Source organism: Manis javanica, chromosome 7 (assembly GCF_040802235.1).
Source record: "Manis javanica isolate MJ-LG chromosome 7, MJ_LKY, whole genome shotgun sequence".
Lineage (NCBI taxonomy): Eukaryota > Metazoa > Chordata > Mammalia > Pholidota > Manidae > Manis > Manis javanica.
Window position 1 is genome coordinate 451,740 of NC_133162.1, and position 10,724 is coordinate 462,463.

A 10,724-nucleotide genomic window follows, 5' to 3' on the forward strand; every position below is an offset into this window, starting at 1 on the left:
AGGTAATTACCCACTGATATGGAGCTGAATTCTCTCCACCCCTGAGGAATGATGCAAATGCACTAAAGCCATACCTCCTTCCACGTCTGAACACCTGTTGATATGCAGCTGTACTAAAGCCAGGCGAGATATTATGGAAATATTACAATTTTACGCACACTAGGTTGGGGGTCTGGGCAGTGGAGCAGTTGGCGCTGCTCAGTGGCCAGACGGGAGACCTGGAGGGAAACCATCCAGGTGCGCTGTGCCCGGCATCCTCACCTCCCCTCCTGTCCTTCCGCCCTCTCCTCCCCTCCCTCCTGTCCTCCAAAAGGCAGAACCATACAAAAGTTGTCTGAGATAAGCCACCCACCGCCTGAAGGGGATCAGAAATCAGACTTACTAGAAGTCGTCCTAGTTCAGCCTCTCTGTGTATCTTTTTGCAAAAACAGTCAGATGCAGGTGCATTTTAAAATTTCTCCTACTTCACATTTTTTCCTGAAAAGTTTTTTCCCCACAGCACAATGGCTAATTCGCCAATAGATGTCCCACAAGTCAGTGCTGGCAGTAATTACCTGGGACCAGCACAGACCGCACGCACAGGCTGGGCACTCCCCTCAAGTCAGACCCCCTCCCAAGTATGGGCCCCTGTGCCACTTGCATTTCTGTCCAGCCAGACTACAAACTTGGGTCATCCCCCTTCAGGTTCAGTAACTCAATCGATCGACCCACAGAACTCAGGAAAGCACCTTACTTAACAAGATAACCAGTTTCTTATCAAGGACACAGCGCCGGGCCACAGATGGACGAGACACAGGGTGAGGTGTGGGCAGGGAGCACTTCCTGACGGGTCCACCCACCGGGGAGCTCTCCCATCTCCCGGCTCTTGGCTTTCAGGACCCAGTGTCCAGGCCCCGCCCACTCCCTGAGGTCTTTCTAAGCAGCCTCCATCCTGAGGCCATCTAGGGGCCCCACCTGAACCACCTCATTAGCATAAACTCAGGTGTGGTTATGGGTAACTGAAGACACCCCTGTCACTCAGGATGTTCCAAGGGTTTTAGGAGCTCTGCACCAGGAACTGGGGACCAAGGCCAAAAATACTTACTGCATCCTTGTCACACCGTGTTCACCTGCACCCCCACAGCGAGCACAGGGACTGTCCTTCCCTTCCGGGCCCCACAGCCCGGAGCGCAGCTGCACCTGTTCACCCCGCCCCGTGTGGGCATTTAGGCCGTCCACACTAGTTTGCCATAAAAACAAGGCTGCAGTGAGGAACTTATGTATTTTTATTGTTGGAGATTTATCTTCAGGGCAAATTCCTAGAAGTACAATTGCTGGGTTAAAATTTTTTAATTTGTAAAATTGTAAAATTTCGTGACAATTACAAATTAAAAAACAGCTTTTCTCAAGCTTTAAAGCTCATTTAAAGCTTATTATAAACCTAGTAATTTTTTGTTTGTCCTCATTTATTCTTTAATATTTTACTAACTTATACATTAGATATATTCAGCTTCTCTAAATTCTTAGACATACGATGAATGCGACAAACTCAGTTAATTAGACTCCCTTGGTATTTCACTCTGATCATAAACTGATACATCAGATTCTCCTGAGCAATTTGAACATCTAGTAGCTCAGACCTATAAACTATCAAAACCTCTGTGAACTTAGCATTTGTGCACTGCCCACATTCAGTTAGTCGGAACTTAAAATCAGTCTACTCAGACCTTAAACTAAAATTCTTAAACTAAACCTCAAGGTTGAGATAAAACTCAAACCATCTCAAATGAAAACAAGTCGCAAACACTATAATGTCTTTCATGCTTGCTTACTTACATGCTGCCTCGGGCCAGAGGGTATGGGTTCTGGCCAGGGTTAGGGTGTGGGGTGGGACTCAGCCCGTGCCCCCGCCAGGCCCCTGCAGTGGCTGACCCTTCGTGAGTGGAGCTCCGTTTTCAGCCCAGGATCCTATGCATCCTCTGAACATCCTTTACATTTTAGTCACACCCAAAATTTACTGCAAAATCTCTCACCAGTTGGAGGTGGGGAGAGGAATCCCATGCCAGCTTCCCGCAGGTGGGGTGTAGGACCTCACAGTGTGGCCTGCAGGGTGACCAGGGTGACATGCCCCAGGACCCATAACCAGGCCAGCCTCCCGCTCACCACCCTCGGGGGCAACACCGAGGCACTGCCGTTTGTGTGCACACTGGTGTAGGGGAGGCCTGAGTCTGGCTCACAGCCCGGGAGGTTCCTCCTGAGGGAGATGGAGATGTGGAGGCTTGGATAGCATCAAATGCAACGTCCAAGAGTTAAAAACAATTCATCCTTCTGTGGCATCTCACTACACTGACAGACAGTGACTGCTGTGGGGTATGAGGGGGAGTCGATACTAAGGGTGAATGTAATAACCACATTGTTTTCCTTGGGAAACCTTCATTAGAGCGTATATCAATGATACCTTAATAAAAAAAAAAATCCTTAGGCACAGAGCCTGTCCCAGGTCCACTGTCCGGTGAGAGCCTTGCAGGGATGAAAGGTTCAGGGAGGCTGTGAGGAGTCTTGTGTGCTCAACTGGGGAGGAAATCCCTGCACCCACAGACCAAGCTGGGAAACGTGAAGGGGGCCTGGACGACGTCCCTCCCGGCGGCACTGCTCGGGGCCTGGTGGTCAGCCCTGCTGCGACCTGTGCTCTTTGAAGATGTGCTTCAATGTGAGCGATCTGACCATAATGTGAATCTTGTCTGGGTAGGTGTGATTTCCAGAGCACTGCCCAGGCTGGGGATGCACGCACACACACACGCAGGCACACGCATGTGCACAGCAACCAGTCCCACGGTGCACCAGCCACGTGCACCACTCGCACTATCTCCTGGCTACACACCCCCTTCCTCTCACCTCCTCCCACCTCTCTGTGGGAGGGTCGTGGTGAGGGCAGCTCTGGCTCTTCCCCCGCTGTCCATGGGGGGCTCACCTGACCTACAGGGCAGAGCCTAGCCAGGAGGTCTGTCTGTGGAGGGACCTAGGGACCTGGGGGGAGGTCTGAGAGTCCCTGGGGGTCACTTCTTCCAGAGCCAGGCCCAAGCTGCAGTGGGGGTCAGCAGGATGTGGCAGGCTTGTCCTGGAGACCTGCCTGTCCTGTGTCATGGGAAGCCTGCTGGGTCAGGGAGGGGCTGCTGCGGAGGCCTCGGCACCTGTGGCACAGAAGCCCCTCGGCGTGGGCATGGTGGGTGGCTTGCCGGGACTGAGGGCAGACCTTGGACAACTGCCCGGGTACTTGGTGACCTTTGGAGGGGCTCCGAGGGCTGGTTAGAACCTCAGCCCTCCCTGGGGTCCACAGACCCCAGCCTGCCTGAGCTCATCCTGCTGAGAATGAGACCAGGACAGGCCAGAGACACTTTTGGGGGCATCTGCACGAGGTGGAGCTCCCAGGGCCATGGGAGGTGCCACCTTCCACACCTGGCAGGGCAGTGCCTTTGAGGGCTCTGTGGGGTGGGAGACCAAGGGGCCTGGGGCAGACAGCAGGGGTCAGCACTGCCCTCCGCTGTGAAGGTTGTGGCTCCCGGGTGTTGCGGTGTGCCTGGGGGTGGGGACTCCAGCAGCCTGGGGACAGGGCCCATCAGACCCCCAGCCACTGACTGCTGGCACGGGTGGCGAGGCCAAGGGGCCAGGGTAGGTGGTGTGGCGCAGGGCAGCCCTGTGTCCAGGCTGTTGCAAGGTGGCTGGGGCCCCAGGGTTCTGGAGCCCCAGGTCCGGGGGTGCAGCTCTGGGGTGGGTGTTTGGGGCTGGTCAGCGTGGGCAGTCCCTCAGAGAACCCCCTCCGGACCCTGCTCTCTGGTGGGCACTCTGGGGGACTGTGCCTCCGCAGTGATGCTGTTTGGCCCCAGAGGAGGCATCTGTACAGGGACTGGGGGGCTGACCAGATGCAACCCGGGGAGCCAGAGAAGGGGCTGGCTGAGGCAGGGACTGCAGGCTGGAGGGACGAGGGCCCACAGACTCAGCCTCCTTGGCATTCCTGTCCTGGGCACAGTGTGAAAGAGGCTTGGATTTACCACAGCCTGGGTGAAAGATCAACAGTGTAGTAAAATGGTTCCTTTAAATGTTTTCCTATATTGAGTATACACAAACCTGTCATTTCATGACTTAAAAAATCTAGGCCTTCTGGAGTGACAGGCCTATCACTTCCTTTTGGTCCACCCATCCCACAGTACAGCACGAAGAGGCAGGAATGCCCCTATCATTATGTGGCTCGCCTGCTGAGCAGTGGGGCCAGGTGCATGTGCATGTGTGTGTGTGCATGTGTGTGCACACAGGGCCTCGACCCCAGCCCTGGGCACTGTCCTGGGCTCCCAGTGCTACTGCCAGGAGTCCAAGTCCTGAAAGGCCCGACCAGTTGCCTAGCTTCATGCCAGGGTTCTGCACTCTCTGGCACAGCCTAATTCTGGGCACTGGGTAGACCCTCAGCCGGGGCGGTGAGGCAGTGTGGCCTCGAATTGGCCCCTTGGTGCCCATATATGCCAGTTGTGCTTCCTGCGAGCTCGTCCCTGGCCCAGAGTGGGTGCGCTAGGCCTGCCGGGTCCTGATGAGGGACCTGACGGAGTCCAGGTGTGAGCTTCCTTCCCCACCTGGGGCCCTGACAGTGCCTCTACCAGGACATCTGAGAGACCCGGTGCCGGGGCCCGCTGGGGTAGGTCCTAGTGCCAAGCACTGCTCTCAGGCAAGTTCTAGCACCCAAAGCTGCCAGCGAGCCCTGAGACTCCCAGGACACTCCCCCCGCTTGGCAGTGCCCGCCACCACCTCTTGGAACGCTGGCTCCTCGCCTGCCCCCAGCCCTTAAATGTGCAGGGGAGCGAGGCTGACTTGCCACAGGGGGGCGCTGTGCTGGGCCCTGTTTCAGAAGCCCTCCAAGGCCTGGGCTCTTCCCTGGGACCCGGGCTTATGCTGTCTGACGTCTCTGATTATGCTGTCCCCTTGCCCAGAGCCCCCCCACTTCTCGGCCTCTGGTCAGTCTCTTCTCAAGGGGGTCCTCCCAGGCAGGTGACTAAGCCAGACTCCGCACCAGCTTCCATCAGGATGCATGTCACGGCTTTGCCCTGCTGACACTAAGTGGACCACGGGGCGCTGGGTTGCGAGCGTGGTTTAGCAACAGGTCACAAGACTGTTCTCTTTCACAAGAGAAATGGAAATAGAGAAGTTTGTTATTCACAGATCCCGGAGGAAGCACACAACACGCCTCAAGAGGCCACTTGGGGAGGGCAGGGCAGGGAACCAGCAGGGGCAGGACATACCTTTTTCAGGGGCCATGGCTGGAGTGCTTTGGGGTTCCCTGAACAGGATGGGATTGGTCAATTTGAACCAAAAGAACAGGGTTTTGTTAAGGTTCATGGGGGTCTTTTGTAAGGGGCAAGTAAGGGAAAGTCCTGGGGGGCAGGAAGTTGTTTCTCACATGGGCTGCTGGGCATCAGATCAGGGACTTACCTTCGCTTGTGATGACGTGGCTGCTGTCTGGGGCATGCTGGCAGGGTGGTGAGGGCCAGTTTAAGGCCTCGCAGGATGCTTGGCCAAACAAAGTGAATGCAAGGCAGCGAAACCATGTGGCCAAGCTACACTCTTGACAGCCTAGCACTTGGCCATGGGCCCAAGGGCTCCCAGGAACATCTGCCTGGCACCCAACTCCAAATGTGGCAGGAGATCACCTGTCAGCTGCTCCTTACAGACAGGGAGACCGAGGCCCAGGGCAGAGCCCCAGGCCGCTCCACGCTGAGCATACAGTGGTACAGGTGTGGGGCTTGGGGGTCTGGCTCATTCCCCAGGATGGGCAGAGTGGAGGGGCCCTGGAGCTCAGCAGGGTGCTTGCTGGGTGACAGCTCCGTTTCATGCTGTCCTGCTGTGTCCCCAGCATCCAGGCCAGTTCACGTTATGAACGGCATCAGCAGAGGTGCCAGAGACACCATGAAGGCACCTGCGCCTGGAGAGCCAGCCTTCGGGGGCAGCAAGGACAGGGTCAGCGCAGATGGAGTGGCCCTTCCCCAGGAGGGGAAGATGAAGGCAGGCGGAGGTCTTCATTTCAGGACTTGGCAGGAGGGCAGGAAGGGAGGGAGCATAGCAGACGGGGCACACCCAGTCTGGCATCAGTGGCCACAGACCCAGGCCTGACGGCGTGTCTATGCCGAGGACAAACGCAGGCCTCCCAGCTCCATCCAAGCGTAGCAGTGACCACCACCCCACAGGCCCCTGGTGTGCACAGCAGGAGCACAGGCTATCTGTGTGTGCGTGCCCAGCAGCCGGGGGTGTCCAGCCCAATTCCTTGGGGTCAGCCTGGTTTCTGTCTCGTCTCCTCACCCCAGCATGAAGGGCAGGTGCCTGGGGGGCTGTTCAGAGAGGGGCTCCAGGGCCCCAGCCACGCAGACACTGAATGGCCATCCAGAGATGGGCAGTGACTGTCCTCCCGAGGGGAGGCCAGTTCCTAAGAGGACCTGAGGGGCCCAAGGCAAGCCTGCTGCTCTCCCCAGCCTCCTCTCGGGTAGTTTGAACAATGCCTCTTGGGCAAACCGTCAGGCTAGAGCAAGATGCCCGGCCAGGTGAGCTGACATAGCTGCCTTTCCCCGGGAGCAGGCTCTGTGGGGTTCTCTGGGGGTGCAGGGGCCTGAGGGCTGCCCAGCGCTGCACAGCTAACCCGGCTGCCCCTCCTGCCGTCACACGGGGTCACCCCCAACCCCACCACGCCTCTTCAGCTGCAGGAAGACAAACTGGCAGAAGCACAGACCCAGCTCCAGGTGGCCGCCAGCCCCCTCTGCATCCACGTCCTCACAGTGGGGGAAGTGCGCATGGGCCAGGCAGCAGGCGTAGCCACAGGAGAACTGCAGCAGGGCCTCCTGGAACAGACCCTCCCCCTCCCCCGTGGATGCCGCCTCCAGGAAGACCTGCCTGCACTTCTCCAGCAGCACATGCACGAAGTAGAGTTTGTTTGCTGTGTCGCAGCCCATGAGCACTGAGTGCTGTGCCAGCAGGAGGTTGGCCTCCCCCACTCTGAGGACCAGCTCCCGCATCTTCTTCTTGGAAAACCTCCTGGACCAGCACAGGGTGTTCACGGCTAAGACCATGAAGAGGGGGCAGAAAAACATGTTGCCGGCGATCACGAGGAACTGCTGAGCCGGTGCTTTTTCCTGGAGCCCCAGAATCAAGGGGAGGAAAATCAGTGCCAAGGAGATAATAATCAGGAAGATGCCGAGAGGGATTCTGCAGCCTATGTACCGGAGGCAGGAGCGGGGGGACTGCATGCCATTCAGGATGCCCACAGCATGCTTGTACACCTCGGGGTCCCCCAGCACCTCCTTCAGGGGGTCTGGGACACCCAGGGTGCTAAAGGTCCCCACCTTCCACGAGGGCAGGCTGTCCCTGTTGACGCAGTTTAGGGTCAGGAGGGTCTTCCCATTGTAGAGGGAGGAGGCCGGACGCAGGGCTGGTGGGAAGCGTGCCAGGAGGTGGTTGGGCGTGCAGAGGAGCTGCAGCGCCTTGCTGTAGAAGCAGCTGTCGGCGGCATTCAGGTATGTCAGGTGGCTGAGGTGCAGCGGGATCTGGCAAGGCCTCAGCAGGACCGGGATGACGGGCTTCCTCTCCAGGCAGGACCCGAAGAGCGACAGATCAGCCTCCAGGAGGCACCACCGGCTCTGCACAAAGTCCTGGCTCAGCATGAGCAGCACTTTCTGGCTCTGCTGGATGCACTCGGCCATGTTCTCCAGGACGTTCCTGCCGGGGGTGAAGTCCCGCTCGTGCAGGCAGACCTTCATTCCTGACAGGTCCGCCTCCAGGCGGCTGATGAGCCCGTGGGTCCACACGGCGTCCACGCTGCTGTAACTCACAAACAGGTGGAACTTCTCACCTGGCCTCAGCGGGGGGATCGCCGGGGCTGCACTGTCCTCCCCAGGAAGGGGATCCATGGGCTCCACCCCAAAAATCAGCCCTGATCTCCCACAGAGGACTTCCTTCAGGCTGTAAGAGATCAGGACAGACACACTGTGCAGAGGGGCGACAGCAGGCCACCTGGGTAGAGGGCACCGAGGTGTGCGACCCGTAGCGACCAGCCCAGGAAGACGCAGCCATGGTGGTGACCCACCTGAACCTGCCAGGAGGTGGCCCAAGACTGCCAGCTTCCACAGCACTGCTCCCCCCATGTAGGCCTTCCTCCAGGCTATTCGGTGGAGCAAGTGGAGACTGGGGTGGGGTGGGGGTGTGGACCTCCGGGACACCCACTTGAGGGCCCAGCCCCAGCCCCCAGGGCCCTAGCCTCTGTGGGGGCCCACCTGAGGCCCTCCCCTCTGAGGTCTGCCTGCCTCTGGGTCTCTGCCAAATCCAAGTGACCTATGACCCCCACTCCATGCTCTCATGGAGTCAGCCACTGCTGTTCTCATCTGTGGGGCTTCACTGATGTCCACAAGACACTGGCTTTGGAAGGGTTGGGGCACACAATAGCCACATCTTCTAGTACGGCCCCCCCTACCCACCCCCAACACCCCAATCTCCACGTGCTCCACCCGATGGCCTGGAGGAAGGCCTACATGGGAGGGTGATGAAGAGGGAGCTCACCCCACCTGGAGTGTCTGCAAGAGGCTGCAGTGTCCGCCCTTCCCACCTAGCACGTCCATGTGCCTCTGGTACCACTCCCCACTCCCCAGGCCTCCACCTCATCAGGTGAATGAGGGCTCCGGGCTCCCCTCCCAGGGAGGGCCAAGCCACCTCTCACCAGCACCCACCAGGTGGGTAAGCAGGCTCCCCAGGCTGGCCTGGACCTGCCCCACCGGCCCACAGACACAGCCCCGTGTACCCACTGACCTGCTGAGCACGGGACTCAGGTGCTGTTCTGGGCACCAAGGGCCTAAATATTGCAGGTTCTCACCAGCCAGCACTGGCCACCCCTGCTTCCCAAATTCTAGTCCTCAGAGGAGGCCAGGGATCCTCCCAGCACTGTCCCTAGACAGAAGGTTCGCAGCCAACACTTTCTAGCGGCATCTCTGCTAAAACGAGGCAGTGGGAAAATGAAAGAAGGAAGCAGACAGAGGAAGGCACCTCATGCAGACGGGCGGGGTGCTGCGTGGTGGAGTGCCTGCTGCTGGGCCTGGCAGCCCGAGGCTCTGGCTGGACCCCCAGGTCAGGAAAATGGAGGCAAGATGGCCAGGAATCTCTCAGTCTGTCTGACGGTGATGCTGGACGCCCACAGGCACCTTGGCGGAAACCCTCCCGTGGGTGCTGGGCCAGGCCCTCCGGCTGGAGGCAGCAGCAGGAAGGCCCAGAGCTCACCGGACAGCTCCTGGTCAGTTCGGCAGGGCAGGGCTGGCCAGGGTCGGGGGTAGGAGTCACCCTCGGTGTCCCCAGGCCTGGCTGTGTCTTCCAAGGAAAGATAGGAACTACTGGGTGACCCCAAACAGCCACATCCGCCTCCAGAAACTCCCCGCCCTCCTGACCACTCACTCAGGCCGAGGGGAGGCCGCGGCCAGGAGGCCACACCCCTCCTCGTTGGCTTCCAGAAGCCCCCCCACGCTTTGTAATCGCCCCTGCACCAGTTGTGCTGAGGAACCCAAGGGGGCAGCCGTCTGGGCCCCAGCGAGATGGAAGCAGGGAGGGAGGGGGTCTCTGGCAGGTCCTCCCACGCCCCGGGGGCCCTGTTTGCGCCTCTTCCTTCTGCTCTGGAACGACTGCTCTTCGCTCAGCGCCGCGCCCTCCCGGGCCTGGCTCCGCGGCCGGCGGGCTTCAGGGGATAGCTGCGGGGCTAGAGCCCCCGACCCTGCGGACCCCTTTGGGGCCGGGCGGTCGGAGAGGCGCGGGTGGGCGCCGGCTCCTGCCGCCCGGCCGCGCTCCCCAGGCCCTGCTCTCCTGGGAGGGGCCCCAGATGTCCGACCCTGCCCCCGCGGCTTCGGCACGTCCCCCTACCCCGCCCGGGTGCGGGTCAGCAGGCGTCCAGAACCAGCAAGGGCCCGGACACACGAATGGGAGGTGGGCTTGGTGTGCGTGCAGTGGGTGGCTCGGGGGCGGAGTCGCGAGGCAGGCGTAGGGGGCTGGGGCAGCAGTGGTCGCAGGCTCCCAGCGCGTACGGACCGCCGGGCCCCCGCCGGGGGTGAGGCCTGCCCGGCCTTTCGGGGGGAGCTGACTGTTGCCGCCCGCGCCGGGCTCCTCTCCGCGCGACCACCGGTCGGCTCAGAGAATGCAAAGCCCGGGCAGGGAGAGGGTGGCCCCACAAGAGCCCCTCGGGGTGCGTGGAGAGCGTTCCCCCTAACCGACTCAGCGACCCAGGGCTGGGTGGGTCCCACCGTCCATGCCCCGCCCGGTGCAGGCCCCCCAGACCCCAGAGACTCCGGGGAGGGCGCTGCTCCCTGTCCCTCTCGCGGTCTTTGGCCCATCCGGGCAGGCCTCCTGGGCTCCTGCTCCCCCCTCTGTGCCCTCCCCCCACTCCGGAAGGTCCCCAGGAGGCTGGGAGGCTCTATGGGCCTGTCCCTCAACCCGCAGTGTCCCTCAACCCGCCTCCCTTCTCAGTCTGTCCTTCCTGACCCCCTGATCCTTTGACAGTTATTAGCAGAGCTTTGTTCACAGGAGGCGTGTCCTGGAATGGGGCAGGGGAGGAAGGAAGGGGGCCGGCGGGGGTGGGGGGGTCCAGGCAGAGGGAAGGGGATCAGAATGTCTCTGTAACAAGTTTTGTATTGATTACATGTTCAAATATCAGAGTAAGTATGGTAGCAAAACTAGTTTTGGCTATT

General features: G+C 59.9%; 1 protein-coding gene across 3 annotated transcripts; it reads right to left on the minus strand.

Annotated features, from left to right (window-relative positions):
• Window positions 1-628: 628 nt before the first annotated feature.
• Window positions 629-9,878, minus strand: LOC108395407 (uncharacterized). Of its 3 annotated transcripts, XM_073240083.1 has the most exons (3): window positions 9,043-9,878; window positions 7,353-7,968; window positions 629-7,142 (listed from the first exon to the last, which is right to left on the minus strand). In XM_073240083.1, exons 1-3 carry the CDS (start codon window positions 9,045-9,047, stop codon window positions 6,672-6,674), a joined length of 1,092 nt encoding a protein of 363 aa, XP_073096184.1. In that variant the 5' UTR covers window positions 9,048-9,878; the 3' UTR covers window positions 629-6,671. The 3 variants fall into 3 exon arrangements, with proteins under 3 accessions (XP_073096184.1, XP_017513159.3, XP_017513156.3); XM_017657670.3 differs by having other exon boundaries at window positions 633-7,968; window positions 8,809-9,878; XM_017657667.3 differs by having other exon boundaries at window positions 634-7,968.
• Between the last annotated feature and the right edge of the window lie 846 nt (window positions 9,879-10,724).